This window comes from Takifugu flavidus, chromosome 4, assembly GCF_003711565.1.
Source record: "Takifugu flavidus isolate HTHZ2018 chromosome 4, ASM371156v2, whole genome shotgun sequence".
In the NCBI taxonomy this organism is placed as follows: Eukaryota; Metazoa; Chordata; class Actinopteri; order Tetraodontiformes; family Tetraodontidae; genus Takifugu; species Takifugu flavidus.
In genome coordinates, this window is record NC_079523.1 from 3954658 (window position 1) to 3972218 (window position 17561).

The following is a 17561-nucleotide window of genomic DNA, read 5'->3' on the forward strand; positions in this document are numbered from 1 at the left end:
TCCCGTACAAAGACATCCCAGGCCAGGCCATTTGTCCATACAAGGCAAAAGAATGCGCAGCTCCGCAGCCTGCTGCTGCCTGCGACGCTGCTCAGGATGTTTGTGAAAAAGGCAGAAATGACAGGAACTACGAGGAGGCTGCCTTATTTAGAGAAAAGGGCCTAAACATTCAGAGGTGGTTCCCTGCAGAGGAGAGAGGAGAGAGCTGAGCAGATGCAGAGCAGGTTCAAAAGTCCTGTGTTTCTGGGGCGAGACTATGGATCTCCTTAAATAGGCAGCTCGGCTGGACATCAGCAGGGCTCCGAACACACAAGGAACACCTGAAACATGTCATGGGGGCAACATCTGTCCTGTGTTCCCTCATCTCTTGATGCCTCATCTAAACTAACTCTTTCGAGGTTTTAATCCAAGAGCCTGTGGTTGTATTTAGGGTGAGAGCATTTTCTCCACACCTCTGCAGACACGCATCACACCTTTATGTTCCAGGTTTTCATGGTGTGTTCTGCAGATGTTTCTGGTTCAGCCTCGTTCTTTATATCACATCTGTTTCATGCCAGAATATTCCGTACTATTGCATCACAGCTGAGGGGTGTGTTTTTTTAGGTGATTTAAAACATTATGCATTGTAAAGGGTCATTTTTCATTACGTCAGTGGTGAATTTCTGTGTTGTAATTACTTAAATAACCAGTGTTTCAATTGTTTGTTCCTCTTTAATTTCATCCATTTCAGATTTGGAAAAGCCTTTTGGATAAGATTCAAAACTTATCTAAGTCCAGTTGCTTACTGAGATCATGCTTTGTGTAACCATGACCTGGATGAATAACAACCCACATTGACATTATTTCTTCCTCTAGTCTTTGTCTTTGGATTGTTTGGTTTGCATCCTCCACCTTTTCTATTATATTAGGTTGTTTCAGAGTGTAATTATTTCAAAATAATGTGTATTTTTGTGCTGGTAGTATTGTCTGCCTTTTGGATATTAACTTGGGTAACAAGGACCACAATGACAATGCATGGAAATATATAAGAAAAATTCCAATTATTAGTTATTTAAAGCAACGCAGTGCAGACGGATTTAATTATATATATGACTGAGAACCTTCACAGACAATTATATATGGAACTTAAATTACAACTGCTCAATGCAGAAAGTCTCGTCGACTCTTATGACGCTGCACAGTGATGCCCTCTGCTGGGCTTCTGTAGGTACTGCTTTATACATGCACACTTAGAATATCACTCAACTTTGTGGCCTTGTACGTTCAAATTCAGGGTAAAGAAAGTAGAAATTACCATACAAAATCTTTATCATTCAATACTTTTGAGCTAGCAATGTTTCATTTCCCTCTCTGGAACTTTGTGGCCGAGTTCCACGTCTTTGTTGACCGACATGATGCATTTTTCAGGTAAACTTTATTATGTCTGCATGTGTTACTGCAGGTTGACTCCTGCCAGGGGGACCTTTCCACCGAGTTGAAAGTGGAGAGCAAAGCTTTAAAAGATACAGCGTGCAGCCATACAATAACTAAACTGTGGCTTTGTCTCACTTTTGAGATATAATTCATTCAGTTGTAACATGGCATATTTTACAATTCAATCCATATGCTTTTCAGAACACTGAAAACTAGCGTGCAATCTCAAGCAAGTATTATTAAATTGTCGTACAGTGAGCGTAGAAATTGCAACAATAAGAATATTACTATAATAATGGCAACAAGAGACGTGTTTTGTCGGGAGAAACGTTTCTAGAGATGCGGGTCACGTGTTAGTTTCAAGCGATCTCATTGGTTCGTAGTGTGGTGACGTCGTTTGCGCAGGCGCAGCACACTAGGAAGTTTCCAGGATGGCACTTGTTTTCCAAACTCTGGGAAGAACCTAGGAAGGTAAGATGTCATCCACGGGCTGAGAGTTCTGCAAGATTTAATAAGCTGTAATCAACGGCTGAAGTCGCGACGCGTTCTGTTCGTTTGTTTCGGTTGTGGATGAGTTAACGTTCAAGCAGCGCAAAGTTCCGGATCTGAACGATGAAACAACCGGAGTCGTTTGAAAACAAAGACGACATTTAGAGTCACCACTTGACCAAAACTCGTAACCTCTGGTCTTAATCTCAGAATGAGGGGAAATAACTGCGTTTTTGTTGACTTTGTTTTGTTCCGGAAGTTACTTGAGCCGTTGTAATTTGTAGTTTTCCCCAAATGCATCCGAACGACTCGCAACAATCTTTGAGATGACGTCACAAGAGGTGACGTAACAGACACGTTAGAGGGACTGACGCAAAAGTAAAATCCTGGCCAGCGCGAGTTCTGTGCGTTCACTTGGATCCACACATACGCGCACCTCATTAAACACGCCCGTCCACCTCTATCCTGCACACGTCCATGTGTCAGGATGATACTTCAGGTTTGCCCTGGTGTTGCTGCATGGCCAGGCTGATCTTCATTCCCTCTGGGCTCTCTGACCTTCCCCTGCCCCAACGAGCAGCGCAGGTTGTGACGCCCATCACATTTTGCAACTTATTTGTTTGACATTCCGCATTCATGGCTGGGTGTCCGGGTGTTCCAGGGTGTAAAGCGCTGGTGTCCACGAGCTCTCTGGGCCATCTAGAAAAACTGGGGTTTGTATTTCCACGCGGCTTGTTTGAATGGTCTGTCCCAGCCTTTCAGAAACTGCTGGCCTGGCTGTCATGTGTAGTGAAGTATGAGTCCACTGTGGCAGAATTGGAGGTGCAATCGTTTGAGTTTGTGGAAGCATTAGAGGCTGAATGTACTGGGACTCTCGTTTTTGTGTTCTGGGTCAAACTAGAGTGAGTTTCAATATTGTAAAGTCCCACTGAGATTGGAATGAGTGCGTGTCATTTCTCTCACCGCTGGACAGGATAGACTAGTGTTGACAGGTTCCCCTGGGGGGGTGGTGTGGGGGGTGTTGGGTAAAGCTCCTATAGTTGGACAAGAGTTTTAGCATTGTCACATGGCTGAAGGAAACCAAAAGCAGCCCAGGCTGGTTGGGAGGGGGCGTCTCCATCCTTCAATGTGGGTAAGAAATGTGGTGATTTGTGCTATGGGCCCGAGGATGCGACACGCAGGGTTCAGTCGGTTAGAAGATTTCTTACGGTGCATTTTAACGGCCCTCTGCGAGTCCTGCTGCAGGACGGATGTCTGTTTTCTGTAGCCTTGGACAAATTTGACCTTCTTGGCCCAGTAAAGCTCCTTGTTGAGCCAGCTTTGGAGTGCCAAGGACAACAGGATATAAATGGATTTTCTGTAACTGGAAAGTAATCCTAGAAATTAGCTGGCAGATTTGCACATAATAACCATTCTGCCTCTTGTGTTCTAAAAAAAAAAAAAAGTCTTATTCTGTCAGGCTACAGCGTAGCCCCCAGGGGGACGCTCACGATCTGGTTCCAAAGGTCACATCTTGTTTTGTCAAAACAGGAGAGACCTTCTTCAGTTAGGGTCACGTTGAGCTCCAAGCTGAGCTTGGTCAGCTGGGCAGAAAATCTGCAAATTCCTGAGTTCGTAAGATGTTCGTACAAAAGGTCAAACTGCAGGTGAGAGTCAGATGTCTTGAAAACTGTAGCGTTTTGATTTACTCTCCAGACCCAGACCATGAATCTCGTGGGCCAGTTGGCGGAGACGGTTTTCGTGACGGTGAAGGAGCTCTACCGAGGCCTCAACCCCGCCACGCTCACGGGGGGAATCGACGTGATCGTGGTGCGCCAGCCGGATGGCTCGTTCCAGTGTTCCCCATTCCACGTCCGCTTTGGCAAGCTGGGCGTGCTGCGCTCCAAGGAGAAAATAGTTGGTGTTGTTTGGTTCCTTTGAAGCATTTGGCCCGCTCTGTTTTGCTCAGTGGAACAGTCATTCTCTGTGTTGCTGATTCTAGGTGGACATTGAGATAAATGGAGAACCAGTGGACCTCCATATGAAGCTGGGCGATAATGGAGAAGCATTTTTTGTGGAAGAAAATGAAAACACTGGGGTAAGTTGATTAATATTTAATGTAATCTCTAGTTTGTTTGTTTATTTTTTTGGTCTTTTCGGAGCAGCATCTTACCCAGAGAGCTTTTCATTTGAAATTGTTTTATTTGTCATCTTCTCAGTCCAAGGTGCCAGCACATCTGTGCACCTCCCCGATTCCTCTGGAGATTCCCGAGGAAACGGAGGAGAGCCCAGAGGGAGCTTCCTTGGCTGTGTCTGGCACCCGCAGGAAGAAACGCCGCCGCAAACGCAACCGTCCCGATAACCACCCGAGGGATGCGGCCAGGTCCTCGTCAGAAGAAAGAGACACAGACTGGGAGCGGGAGAACGAGGCCGGGCTGGAAAGTCCTCCTACAGAGCAGCTAGTCAGTCACTTGCAAGTCAGGTTAGAAACCAGGGCAGAGCTGGTATCACCTCAGAGTTGCATATGTTTCTCAATCACTCAGCCACGTATTTCACCATCTGTCCCAGCAGCGGTTTCAATGTTTTTTCCCACTGTATGTTAGTAAATCGGTGTACTTCTCACTGTCGGAGGAGCCATTCGAGGATTTCGAGGCCTCGGAGAACAGAGATACTCATCCCTTCTCGGATGGTGAGCAGTCGCCCACAGAGAGGTGACTGCTTGATTTGAACCTCAGTTTCAGTTGACAAAAATGATGTTGTGCTTGTTCATTCATGTCCTTCCTTTACTTCCATTAACTGACCTGTCTGCTCCTTCCTGAATGTGTCCCAGCTTTAGCAACGTGTTCTACAGCCGCCCGTCCTCTCCAAAGAGCGACTCCGAGCTTGTGGTCAAACCCCACGATTCCACCGGGCCCCAGATGCAGTGGAACTGGGGAGGATTTCCCACGGTGTGACCAACACACACACACACACACACAGACAGCTGTGGTTTTACTGGCTCAGTGTTGATTCACGATTGTCGCACACCGTGTCAAATTGCTCTTTCTGCCCTTCGTCTGACAGCTGCGTCAAACGCAGGAGACGCCACCAGAGTCGCAGGGCACTCATTTCCGCACCATTGAGAGGCAGGACTCCTTTGACCTGGGCTGTGAGCCTATAATCAGCTGTGGGTGGGTGGGGAGTGTAACAGTGGTGAAGCCTCAACCCAGGACCCAATCTCTGGACCTGTGCAGCCGCGCAGGGCTAACCTCCCCTGTGTCGGAGGAGGACGCCTCGTTCGTTGACCTTACCACCCCCAGTGAGCTGTTCGGGTCATCTTCTGAAGCAAAGACCGACACAAACTTGACAGTAGAGTTTGAGTCCACATCAGGCAAAGAGGAAAATGTAAAAGATCTAGGGGACAGTCCAGAATCTCTCAGCGGCAGAGGTAGTATTGAGCGCTTTATCTCTGTGTCTGAAACAATCAGCCCTGCAAACGTAAACGGCTTTGCACAAAACCAACCGGCCAAAGGGAGCAATGATGGTAGCGACACAGCAATAAGTCCCAGTAGAACGGACTCAACACATCAGGATAATCAGTGTCCGTTATCAGTGCACGTCGACCAGGGTTCGAGCAGCAGTGCTGCTGTCAGTGAAGGGGACAGTGGGATAGAGCCCTGTGCTGAGGGGGAGGAGGGGGGTCCTGGGTTGCCGGGAGGCTCACAGACCAGCAAAAGTGCACCAGCTGATGTCAGCGGGGCTGCTGCAGATGCATTCTCCAAAGCAGAACAACAGGATAAGAAGAAAGGTGATGTTTTTTTCCAAGGTCTTTGATTTGTTTTGGTACTGTGACAAGGTTGGTTAAAGGGACATTGTGTCGCAGGGAAGCGAAATCACCACCTAGGCCCAGCTGATATTTACCTGGATGATCTGACCACTTTAGACCCAGAGGTTGCTGCACTCTATTTTCCCAAGAGGTAATAAAGGTGTAACTAGTCACTTCAGGCCTTCAAGAATGACACTTTTCCTGGTAAAATGGCTCAATAGAGAAATGGTTCTGTTTTGGTTCTTGTCCTGCAGTGAGACAGAAGCAGCCGCTGCCTACCAAGGGTCCTTCTCAAGCAGCCAGTCCCCTCAGTCTGTAGGCAGCGGGGCCATGGACAGCGGAACAGAGTACCTGTCCGACTCCTACCCCTACAACATGGACGTTAGCATGTCCCTCTGCGGCCAAGAGAGCGACACCAGACAAATCACCAAAGGTAAGCTAACATTGGCAGCTAATATCAGTGGCAGTTGGTCACCGCTGGACAGCTTTGAGTTTCTTGCTGTTTTCCACATTATCCAGAAAGGTTTATGGAGCACATTGTGACATACCAGGACTTGGCCAATAACCCCGGAATCATCGAGGATCCAAGTCTTGTCATCTGCATCAACTCCAAGTAAGTTCTTAGAAAAATGTTACTCACAAAACCTGCTTTCTGAAGAAGTGGCTCTAAAATCTCCTTTTGTAGATATTATAATTGGGCCGCGGCTGCTCCGATGATCCTGTCAGCAGCGGCTTTCCAAAAAAATCTACCCAAGGTATTTTAATGTCTCCGCCTTCAATGTTCACAACATTACAGGTTTTGAACCATCCCTGTGTTGCTGTGTTTCAGAGCTCAGTAGAGCAGCTGGTTAAGGACAAGATGCCCAAAAAGTCTGGACGCTGGTGGTTCTCCTGGAGGAGGAGAGACATGAGCAGGAGCGAGGTACGACCTAGGACCTTCAACTCAAAATCCGGTTCCCCAGACGTGCCTGATGACGCCTTCCTCTTGTTTTTTAGCAAAGGGAATCAAAGGAGGAGGCAGAGGAACCGCCGCCAACAGATTCTCCTACAGTCAAGTAACTTCTGCTGTTCACCACATTCTAATTTCACGTTCGCCTTTCAATTTTTATCCTATTTTTTCAGATTTTATGTTTATATTCATACCTCCAGAGTGTACATCGGTGTGTTTGTTGTCCTCCAGAGCCACACCGAGTGACATCGGCTTGGAGAAGGCAGCAGAGCTTGACTCAGAAGCTCCAGATCAGTCAGCAGAGGCTCTCAGCACCACTCAGCGTATCAGCCAGATTTACTGTAAATCCCTACGGCTGACCTCTGAACAGATAGTAAGAGTGTTGCAGAAGGATGAAAAGCTCTGGTCCTGTTTGATACTATCGTTAACTGTGTTTCTCAACACACAGGAGAAATTAAACCTGCGTGATGGACCTAACAAGGTGATGTTCAGTGTGACCACACAGTACCAGGGCACCTGTCGCTGTGAGGCCACCATCTACCTGTGGAACTGGGACGACCGCATCGTCATCTCAGACATAGACGGGACCATCACCAAGTAAGACCCGTTATGGTCTGAAGGGTGCTAAAGGGAGCTGGGTATAAATGGGACGATTCTGAGTGTTGCTTGTGTTCCCCACAGGTCTGATGCTCTGGGTCATATTCTGCCTCAGTTTGGAAAAGACTGGACACATAAAGGCATCGCCAAACTCTACCACAAAATACACCAGTGAGTGGAACCATTTTTAAAAAATGATTTACTATTGACACTACTAAAGAGTTAACAAGGGCAGCGCGGGGCTGCATTGTTGGCTCGGTAACCTCATAACGAGAGGTTCAGGCTCTCTCTGGGTCTTTCCTGTGGGTAGTCTGCATGTTTTCCCGCCTGACTGGAGACTCCAAGTGTTTGTGGGTGACTGATGTGTGTCCTGAGGTTCTGGTTTCCCTGCTCCTGACAGAAATGGCTACAAGTTCCTGTATTGTTCAGCACGTGCCATCGGTATGGCCGCCATCACTAAAGACTACCTTCAGTGGGTCAATGACAGGGGTACCGTCCTCCCTAAAGGCCCGGTGCTATTGGCTCCCAGTAGCCTCTTTTCTGCGCTGCACAGGTAAGACCGCACCCACAGGTACAGTCGCGGCCTACCCACAGAGATTTACTCATCTTCTCTGTGCTTTCCAGAGAGGTTATTGAGAAGAAGCCTGAGATTTTTAAAATCGCCTGTCTCAGTGACATCAGGGACCTCTTCAACCCAAAGAGGCAACCCTTCTACGCCGCCTTCGGCAATAGGACCAACGTAAGCGGCGCTAGCCACTCGCTTAGATTTCTGAGGCCAGATTTCTGCCTGACCGCTGCACCTCTCTCTTACAGGATGCGTACGCCTACAAGCAGGTGGGAGTCTCTGACACTCGGCTGTTTACAGTCAACCCCAGAGGAGAGCTCATCCAGGAGAAGACCAAAGCTAACAAATCCTCGTATGTAGTCGGACACCAGTTTCTCTTTTCTTTATTTTCTTATTTAATGATATTTTGTCATCATTCATGGCGGTGTGTGTGTTTTGCAGGTACAGCCACCTCAGTGAGTTGGTTGAGCATTTCTTCCCTCTGCTTTATTCTGAGGGCAGCTCATGTGCTTTGCAGTGTCCTGAATACAGCGCCGTCTCATACTGGAGGGAACCTCTGCCAGAACTGGACCTGGACACATTACTGTAGACACGAGAAACCGAGTTTTTCCAAATGTTTCGGTGGCATCTTTTTAGCTTGCGAGTTGGAAAGGTTTCTGTTGTGGTGACTGAGCTGGACTTTTCATAGAGAAGTAGATGAGAGAAGTTCCAAAAGGTGTGGACCTTTCATTTCAGAAGTGTGTATTACGGTACTGCATCCATGTGCGCACACTATTTTGCTATCTTTCAATGAAAATCCTGCAGCCATCATCTTGAAAAATGCCTTAAATGTTGTTGTTTTTCTTTGTTTGGCAATGCTTGCACAAGTACCAGTCATTCCAAAACACACAGTCCAGTCAGCACAAACTGCTGCGTTCGTGTCCTGTTACAATCAAAGGTTAAATCACAAACGCTACCAACCCCTTTTATTCCTCTGAGATTAGAAACACCAATGTTTGTGTATGCTGGTTGTACTGTTACCAAAGAGAGTTTAATGTCTCTGATACTTTATGATTGTATGTTCAAGCACATCATTTGCTGAATACATTGAGTCTGTATTTTTTTTTTTTTTTTTTACATATTAATGTGTAATTACACATCTATAGACCATATCTGATTACTGTGAAACACTAGCATGCACGCCTGTCTTCCTGAAGACGTGGACCTATTGTGCCTTCATGCTAAGATGCTTGTATTTATTATGTCGTGGAAACGTCATTTCCCTTCAAACCAGACGTAAAAAGCAACCAAATCATGCACTGTGGTCTGTGGTCCGCTTGAGTGTCGTTTATGTGCTGGACTGGGTCCAATGCCCTCCCACATGGTGGGGTGGAGTTTTGGAGGTGCGGTTCTATTCTCAACCAGGAAGCCTGCAGATAAACACCAGTGTTCCGATAGGCAAGGCGTGTTTGCATTGGCTTCCAATTTATAGGACTCTGGATCTAAGTGAGTGTCGATACGGTTGTGTGATGTACGCGGAATTATACAAAGCTTTACTTTATGAAGTATTAAGTTTATGATTATCACAATCTGGATTCGAATAGTTTCGGTAATCGGTTTGTGAACGCGTCTGTCGCACTTTTGTTCGCCTCGTGTGTGAATTGATAAAGTGCCCAACCGATTATTTCAGACAGGTTTTATCTTAATCCAGGGGACATTTTGATTGACGCGTCGTGGTCTCCTCTTTTTTTATGGAAAAGCAGATTAAAATAAATTCAATACGCACACCGTTGTGTAATCCGATTGTCTGCGTCACTCATGACTTCAAAACTAATATGCAGTAAAAACAAAGAAAAAAACTCTTTAAACTCAATAAAGAACCACCATTATATGCAACTGAGTGTCAGGGACACTGAGGAAACATAATTTCTTGTACCTACTCATAAACTAGCAACTGGATTAACTCCTAATCTCACCATGTCTGTTTCAAAATGGCAAGAAGTATCCCAAACAGGACAAGACTTGAAAAAACAAAAATAAAAGCAATCAGGGAGCAAAGACCTCCACCTAACCTGTAATTTCCCCTCATAATGGGACTTACACCTGTAGTATCGTATCGACTGTCTATAGGCAGGAGGAATACAAGGTTTCATTCATTTGTCAATGAAAGAACCTACATTTATTCAAAGTTTCACACCCACAATTTTTAACTATACTTTTCCATTTTCCAGCATCTTCCTCCATGTCTACACTTGAGATGAATGTGGCTCAGAATAATGATCTGGACCCGTTGGTTCTGGAGCTAACCTGCCCGATCTGCTTGCACCTCTTCTCTAATCCGGCCTCTCTTCCCTGCGGTCACACATACTGCTTCGCCTGTCTGCAGACCATGGGGGAGGGCCTGGACCAGCACTGGTGCCCTGAGTGTCAGGCAGAGTTCGGTGGAGTTGAAGATCTTGTGAAAAACTTCAAAATGTGCAGCATCGTTGAGTCCTACAGAGCCGCCAAAGAAAAAGCCCAAGCCGGTATAAACTGCTCTTTGAGTTCTGACGTGAGTGTTGGAGAAGAGCCAAAGACTGGAGACGAGGACATGGTCCAGGGGAGTCAGACAGCTGGCCATGGCTCTGAGGGAAGGGGTGGCTTTCAGGTCGCGTCTGGATCCTTGGAACAGCCCTGTTATCCAGAACAAACAGAAAAAGCCAGGAAAGAAATGGATGAATCTAAAATCCTACTGGCATCTCAAGTCAAAGAGTTAAATCTCAAGCTGGAGATGGCAGAGAGCCTGTTGACCAAAGAGCAGGAATGGGAGATGGAGGCCACCACCACCACCAACCAGCTAAGAAAGAAAATATCCGGACTTCTCGGTCAGATGGAAAACTCGTTGCAGAGCTACTGCACACAGGTGATGCAGCTGCTCGAAGAAGAGCTGGTTGGAGGTGAGGCAGATCTGAGCGGGCGAGTCAGAGGAGCTTCTGAAACCACGAGGCAGCTGAGAGAAACGGTGCTCAGAGCTGAGTCCCTCCTGACCAAACAGGATAGGTCTGAATATCATGAGGAGCTCCAGACTCTACAACCACACATTGTAGAGTTATTGACAAAGCCTGTGGGAGAAGAGAAAGACCACCCTGACATGAAGTTCAACCCCACTCAAGGATGCCCCAAGCTGGAAAAAATGAGCTCCGAGCTAAGGGAAAGAATCAGAGAGATTCAACGTGTGCTGCAAAACACTTTTAATCCTTCAGAGGTGACATTTGACCCCGAAACTGCCCATCCCAACCTAATCCTCTCCGACGACTTAAAGACGGTGACCTTCAGCACCACCAAACAGCCCTACCCTCTCTCTCCTCTCAGGTTCTCCAGCTTCTTCCAGGTGCTGAGCACCCAGACCTTCACTGAAGGTGACCACTGCTGGGAGGTGGAGCTGGAAGGCTCCCCGTGGATCATTGGCCTATGCTACGGTGGGAAACTGGAACGCAGTGGGTTGGCATCTGCCCTGGAAAGCAGCCAGAACTCTTGGTGCCTGATGTGGTTCAACAACCTGCTGACGGCCTTCGAGCAGAGCCACAGTGTCCCGCTGAAGAGGACCACAGTGTCACGAAGGCTGGAGATCAGACTGAGTTTCAAGACGCAGAGGTTGAGCTTCTACAACATCAGCCCCGTCAGCGGGAACACGCATGTGTACACATTTAATGTTAACCTGACTGAACCAGTGCACCTGGCCTATAGGATGATGTCAGGCCACCCAAAAGCACACGTCACCATTTGTTCATGTCAGTGCAATTAATGATGTATTATTTGTTTTTTGCCAAAGCTAAATAATATTCTTAAATATAATTTAAGACTTGAAAATTGTAAAAATATAGAATGTGTCCCTGGTTTCTTAATAAATAGATTCCCTGTCACTTTAGATAACTGGTACTAAGATATGTCCGCTTAAAGGTGATGGCTGCTTTTATTTTGTCATGTGGATAAAAAATAATTTAAATAAAAAAAACAATTATTAATTGTCTGTATACTCGCAGTTATGATTATATGTTCATTTGTTTTATTGCCTCACTGAAATAAAACGGAGCGAAACGTATTTTCTTTATCCACAACATTGGGGATGAAAACAAAACTCACGCGCCGTCGCATGATCCCGCGAGGTTTGCTGAGCTGTGTCTCATCTCGCGAGAAATGATACGCTTGTTGGGTGGTGGTGATAGTGTCAGGTGACCACGCTAACGAAACCACAGCCATGTCTCGTTTCCGCGATCAATTAATCGATCGATTATTGCGTGTAAGGTGTGTGCAGAAGACATATTATTGCTGAATCTTTTTGTCGGAGTTGTAAATTTGAAGCAGGAGACTGATAAAACGGTAGGTTTCTGTATTTATAACCAGATGTCTCTTGGGTCGGAGTTATTGCACTTGCTTGGTGTTTGTTTTGAAGCTAACGTCATGTAAAAGAAAGTCATGTATAATCAGACCCTTATTTCAGTATCACATCGGAATATATTTATCTATATTACAAGCATGAATGTAAGTGTTTGGAGTCACTAACTGTTCCTTATGTGATAATAGCTAACACGCTATAAATAGCAACGAAGGCTAACAACTAATCTTCTTAAAACCATAAGTGAAAGTATGAAAGTAACGCCAACGAGCAACGAGCAACGATTCGTTTCACTACGTAATCATTAACCAGCTCCGCTATAAAAACAGCTGAGATCTGTAATCTTCGGATTTATGGACTGTTTCAAATTTTCTACTTCCAAAGACGGCGTAAACAGATTTTAACCAGGTGGGTTAGCTTGTGAGACGGGTTGAAACTTTAACCCGAGCCACACTTTCTTGGTAAGAACATCAAGAACCCTTAACAGGAACATCGCTTTAAACAATGTGCTGATTAAAGTGGAGAATTAGGCTGCACCTGTCACAGCATCGCGACCACCGCGCCCCTCGCAGTCCTCAAAACGGCTTCATCCCTCAGGATAGTCGAAGTCTAATGTATTTTATTGTCTGTAGCTCGCATTCTTCAGCTGAAATTATGATTTTTTTAAATTATTTGCTGTATGTGTTTTGGTATTCTTCAGGTCTGACACCATGTTAGCCACAGTGACCTCTGCGGTCAGCTTCACTTCATACAATGGCAGTATTTCAACCTCCCCGCTGGAGAACACATCGGTTCTCCCAACGTGGCAACCTGACCCTCAGTCCAACATCACCAAGCCTCACCAATGCCTGCAAGTTCTGTACGAGGACATTGAGAATTCCAGGTAGCATCTCTTTAAGGAAACAATGGAATCCCATGACTTGCTGCTGACAGTATTGCATTTGCACAAATGTAAAACGCATATAAAAGCTTAGACTGCCTTCTCAGGGTGCGGTTCTGGGACATTTCACTGCTCGTGCCGAATGTGGCCTTCTTTGTATTCCTGGTGTGGAAGTTTCCCTCTGCCAGAGCCAAGATCAGACTCACCTCCAGCCCCATCTTCATCACCTTTTACTTGCTAGTAGGACACCAAACACAATTCAAACTGTTTACCTTCTTAACAACTAGATTTCTCTGAACTGTTGATGCCCCGCATGAAAGTAATTTGTCACCTAATATGAAGGATTTTTTATTGTAGGTGTTTGTTGTGGCAGCAGTTGGAATTACCCGGGCCATCGTGTCCATGACAGTGAGTGCGTCCAGTGCTGCAACCATCATTGACAAGGTTAGAAACCACTTCAAGAATGGATGAATGAAGGAGTTTGACCAAGGTTCACACGTATCAACACACATTCATCTTCAAACTCATAGCTGACAATTTGAACTCACCCTGAAAGCTTCTCATCATATGAGGAGATTGGCTTAATGCAGATTTTTCTTTTTTTAAAATAATTTTTGTACAGTTCAGAATTAGTATACCTTTAATCAATAATGTTCGAACGGAAAAATGTTAAATTGCCCTCATACGTTTTTATTTAAATAGTCTTGATAGTTTTCCTTCAGAGAATAAACATTTTTTTGACTTTTCATGTCTAATAGAAAAGGAATGGTTGTCATTCTTTACATACCACTCAGATGCTTTTTATTTTTAACGTTTATTTAAGTTTAGTTGTTCATAATGTATTGATTATTGTTTTGACGATTGAAGTTTTGCATATGTGAATCCTCACAATCGTTGTTGCCTTTTCAGGTGCTCTGGGAAATCACCCGCTTCTTCTTGCTGGCCATTGAGCTCAGTGTCGTTATTCTGGGACTGGCTTTCGGTTAGTTATTTCTACCAAGTTCACTTCTCATTTACCACACACCTGAAACAGCATGTTGGTTTAGACCAGTGCTTCTCAATTATTTTCTGTTACGCCCCCCCTAGGAAGAAGAAAACATTTTGCGCCCCCCCCCCGTGACTATAATTAGTATCATTTGTCTATGAAATTGTTATAAGTACACCTCTGCATAACATTGTATCCTTATTAATATTAAAGAAAACGAAAAAAAGAAAGAAATATAGACCAAAGCGGGATGATTGTTGCCAATATTCGGCACGTTTTTGCCGAAAAAACTCAAGCGGCTGATCAGCGTGACTGGGGTGTAATGTCTTTAAGTGACGCCTTCATTTATTTGGCTTCATGCTGTCCTGCCAACATTTTTAGACACAGTAAACACACTGGTCTTTCCTCGTCTCCCACTGTCGTCGCAGTGAAGCCAAGCGCTATATATGCTTCGTCATATTTCCTCGTCTTAGCTTTCGGGAGACTTTCGTTTGTCTCATTATCTCCGTCTCTCTCCGCTTTTCTTTTCATCACTGTTAAGTATGTTTTCATGCCGTCTCTTGGTGGTTTGTTCACTGCACTTCCTATCTCTTGCTCTGTGGTGTGCGCGCGGGATGTACAATTACACTTTATTCTAGTACGGCAAAAAAAAAAAAAACATGTTCTCCAGGGTCACACGCGCCCCCCTGGCATCGCAGGGGCGCGCCCCACTATTTGAGAAGCGCTGGTTTAGACACTGTTCACTTTCACAAGGTTTCGTTGTCCATCTAATTATGTGCCTGACTGAAAATCTGTGCTGCTTTTATATCTGTTCAGTGTATATATTTTTTTTACCTTCTTCGTGTCTCAGGTCACCTGGAGAGCAACTCCAGTATAAAGCGTGTACTGGCGATCACAGCCGTGCTGTCTCTGGGCTACTCCATCACACAGGTAATGACCTGGAGGTGATAAGCAATTCTCGTGGCGATTCAGCTGTACCCTTGTGGAAAACTGGACTTCTTCATGCAATGACATTGACACTTTATTCCAGGGAACACTTGAGATCCTGTACCCAGACAGTCACCTGTCCGCCGAAGACTTCAACATTTACGGTCATGGAGGACGACACTTTTGGTTGGCCAGCTCCTGCTTCTTCTTCCTGGTCAGTAGTCTGTGACCTTGTTTGTTAACATGTATTTGGTAACTCACTTAACCTTTAATTTTGTTTTAATAGGTGTATTCCTTTATTGTCATCTTGCCAAAAACTCCAGTAAGGGAGAGGATATCTCTTCCATGTGAGTTCTGGGCTTCAGAGTAGCTTTTGTTTTTACATGTGATCTTCTCTCTACTCTCCTTTAATTCTTGCTTTTCATCTTTTGTCCAGCCAAGAGGAGTTTCTATGTGTACGCTGCCATCCTGGCACTGCTGAACTTCATCCAAGGTGTAGGCAGTGCTCTGCTGTGTGCTGGAATCATCGAGGGACTCTGGTCAGTAACATTACTGGACTGTAATCAAAGATGGCTGATATGAGGTCAAAGCCCATCCTCCTCATCGTTTTCTTTTTAAATGACAAATCAAACACTAAATGTTCTCCTTAAAAACTGGCCAGTTAAATATTAGCTACAATAGAAAACAAGCTCAGGGTGTTATGGTGGCATCCTCTCTTGTTTTGTGTACCAGGCTCCAAAAATGTACTATTTAGATAATACTTTAATTTTTCTTTTACAGCTGCGTTGATGTCACAACCTTCCTGTATTTCTCTACGTTTGCTCCACTCATATATGTCACATTCCTCAAAGGCTTCTTTGGGTTTGTAAAAAACATCTATTTAAAATACATCACAAAATTTATTGCACTTTAACCAGTTGAAACCTTTCCCCCCCCCATTTTTTCAACAGTTCAGAGCCCAAGATCCTTTTCTCCTACAAGTCACAGGTGGATGAGCCTGATGAAAGTGACGTCCACCTTCCCCCGACCGTCGCTACGACCATTGGCCGCAAGGAGCCGACGGACCAAAACCTATACAACTCCACCCAGTTCGATGGAGCTGGTCCCAGTAGCTCCCGCATGTTTGGACACCTGGATGATGTTGCCTCTGGACCCTATGGGTCTAGCAGCATTAACAGCGTTGAAGCAGACCACTGGAGACCCGTTCGTGTATAACATGATGAGGAGAGACCAAAAGTTTTTGAACTTAAAGGTTTTTGTAATCTGCTGCAGATCAGAGGACTTGGCTGAAGAAAACACAAAACTACGTTGGGAACTTATTTTGGCTTGGGTTGGTGCAGGATATGTGAGTGGATGAGGAGAGATGATTGCCAGTGTAATATCAGAGGGACTGAATGTTTTTAACACTGTTGCCAAGCACTCTGCTGCTACACCGTGGCCCTGACAAAGCTCCATTAGATCTATTTCAATGATTTATGGAACACGGCTGACTTCTCACATTTCTTAGAGCACATTTCTCTCGACCCAGCATAGATCTGCTCAATCCTCAGTGATGACCTTTTAAAAAAACTCACGCTAAAATCATTCTTGGACATTCCCAGCGACTTTTCACTGACTCTGTTGTCTACCAGTGTCTGCTGTCCCTCTTCAGACCATAGACCAGCTCTAACCTGTTTTTATTGGTGTATTTTGTCTTGCCGCTGCCCCTGTAACCCAGTGACAAGTGTTTAATGTTTGTTGCTGCAGTATGATGAGTAACAGGACTGTCTAAATGCAGACATTGTGTCCATGTATTGGGGGGGAGGGGTTTCAAATGTCTGAGCATTGATGGCAAATCCTGCACTTGTGTCTCAGGCTTGCAGTTATTCCTCACCACCTCTTATTTATGTAGTTGTTTAGTTAATTTGATAGAATGGATGAATCATTCCTTGCCTTTAAAGCACATTTATCTGGAAAGACGTGTGTCTTCAACAACACACACAGGAACCTCTTTTGTATATTCCAAATTAGATAGTGTAAATCTTTCATCTTTGCTTGTGGTGAAAATTTAAATTCTTCTGATTTTTGCTGCCAACATCTGTATTCCGTGTGTTCCATGTCTGAGTTGTGTTATGAGTGGTGCAATTAAACCCCAAATGTTCATTTTGCAGCAGTAAATAATGTAACTGAGATTATTTAAAGATGTCAAATTCTCTTCTGAGCAAGCCGGGCTTCGTCATTTGTATCTCTGATGGAAATGTGATCCAAGATTCTCCTCGAATTGCTATATATTTTATAGATTACAGTTGCTGACAGTATTTGTAATGGTGAATGCAGGAAAAATACTATTGTTTCTAAGGAATCGCAGCATTTGCTTGACTTTTAGAGAATTCCGAATCAAGTTTCAGTGCGAAATCTGCTTCCTGTTGCAGACTAAAGATCATTTGGCAGAAAGAAACTCAAGTGTGTACTGGATTGACATTTGGTGTTTCAAGCGTTTTGAGATGATTTCCCTATTGCCGCCTTATTCATCTGCATTGATTGTTCAACAATCGACCCGATTGATGCAATGTAATGAGCATTTGATGTTTCAAAATAAAACATGGACTCTGCTGACTTTTGTCTTTATGGGTATGACG

At 44.9% G+C, this 17561-nt stretch overlaps 3 protein-coding genes across 4 annotated transcripts; all 3 read left to right on the forward strand.

The window, feature by feature from the left end:
* Positions 1-1748: 1748 nt before the first annotated feature.
* zgc:123305 lies at positions 1749-9563 on the forward strand. 2 transcript variants are annotated; one of them, XM_057031394.1, is made up of 20 exons: positions 1749-1884; positions 3598-3798; positions 3884-3979; positions 4101-4363; positions 4485-4592; positions 4712-4829; positions 4945-5668; positions 5744-5837; positions 5941-6119; positions 6206-6299; positions 6372-6441; positions 6516-6608; positions 6683-6741; positions 6867-7008; positions 7084-7232; positions 7317-7403; positions 7633-7785; positions 7857-7971; positions 8046-8149; positions 8239-9093. In XM_057031394.1, the coding sequence occupies exons 2-20, from the start codon at positions 3607-3609 to the stop codon at positions 8384-8386; spliced, it is 2988 nt and encodes a 995-aa protein (XP_056887374.1). In that variant the 5' UTR covers positions 1749-1884; positions 3598-3606; the 3' UTR covers positions 8387-9093. The 2 variants fall into 2 exon arrangements, with proteins under 2 accessions (XP_056887374.1, XP_056887373.1); XM_057031393.1 differs by lacking the exon at positions 1749-1884 and adding an exon at positions 2104-2487 and having other exon boundaries at positions 8239-9563.
* trim107 (tripartite motif containing 107) lies at positions 9015-11797 on the forward strand. The gene is made up of 2 exons (XM_057031395.1): positions 9015-9282; positions 10008-11797. The coding sequence occupies exons 1-2, from the start codon at positions 9015-9017 to the stop codon at positions 11558-11560; spliced, it is 1821 nt and encodes a 606-aa protein (XP_056887375.1). The 3' UTR covers positions 11561-11797.
* A 155-nt stretch (positions 11798-11952) lies between these two features.
* On the forward strand, positions 11953-17538 carry tpra1 (transmembrane protein, adipocyte asscociated 1). The gene is made up of 11 exons (XM_057031398.1): positions 11953-12135; positions 12852-13034; positions 13139-13271; positions 13389-13475; positions 13941-14013; positions 14867-14946; positions 15047-15157; positions 15230-15290; positions 15380-15482; positions 15724-15804; positions 15894-17538. Exons 2-11 carry the CDS (start codon positions 12862-12864, stop codon positions 16156-16158), a joined length of 1167 nt encoding a protein of 388 aa, XP_056887378.1. The 5' UTR covers positions 11953-12135; positions 12852-12861; the 3' UTR covers positions 16159-17538.
* Positions 17539-17561: the final 23 nt, after the last annotated feature.

Bases quoted from the DNA above. Each gene is read 5' to 3' on its own strand.
- tpra1 (XM_057031398.1), top strand. From the start codon at position 12,862: ATGTTAGCCACAGTGACCTCTGCGGTCAGCTTCACTTCATACAATGGC. The intron at 15,158-15,229 runs GTCAGTAGTCTG...TTGTTTTAATAG, and splicing joins GCTCCTGCTTCTTCTTCCTG to GTGTATTCCTTTATTGTCAT. The intron at 15,291-15,379 runs GTGAGTTCTGGG...TCTTTTGTCCAG, and splicing joins GGAGAGGATATCTCTTCCAT to CCAAGAGGAGTTTCTATGTG.
- zgc:123305 (XM_057031393.1), top strand. From the start codon at position 2,380: ATGTGTCAGGATGATACTTCAGGTTTGCCCTGGTGTTGCTGCATGGCC. The intron at 3,799-3,883 runs GTTGGTGTTGTT...TGCTGATTCTAG, and splicing joins TGCGCTCCAAGGAGAAAATA to GTGGACATTGAGATAAATGG. The intron at 5,669-5,743 runs GTGATGTTTTTT...ATTGTGTCGCAG, and splicing joins ACAACAGGATAAGAAGAAAG to GGAAGCGAAATCACCACCTA.
- trim107 (XM_057031395.1), top strand. From the start codon at position 9,015: ATGCTAAGATGCTTGTATTTATTATGTCGTGGAAACGTCATTTCCCTT. The intron at 9,283-10,007 runs GTGAGTGTCGAT...TCCATTTTCCAG, and splicing joins TTATAGGACTCTGGATCTAA to CATCTTCCTCCATGTCTACA.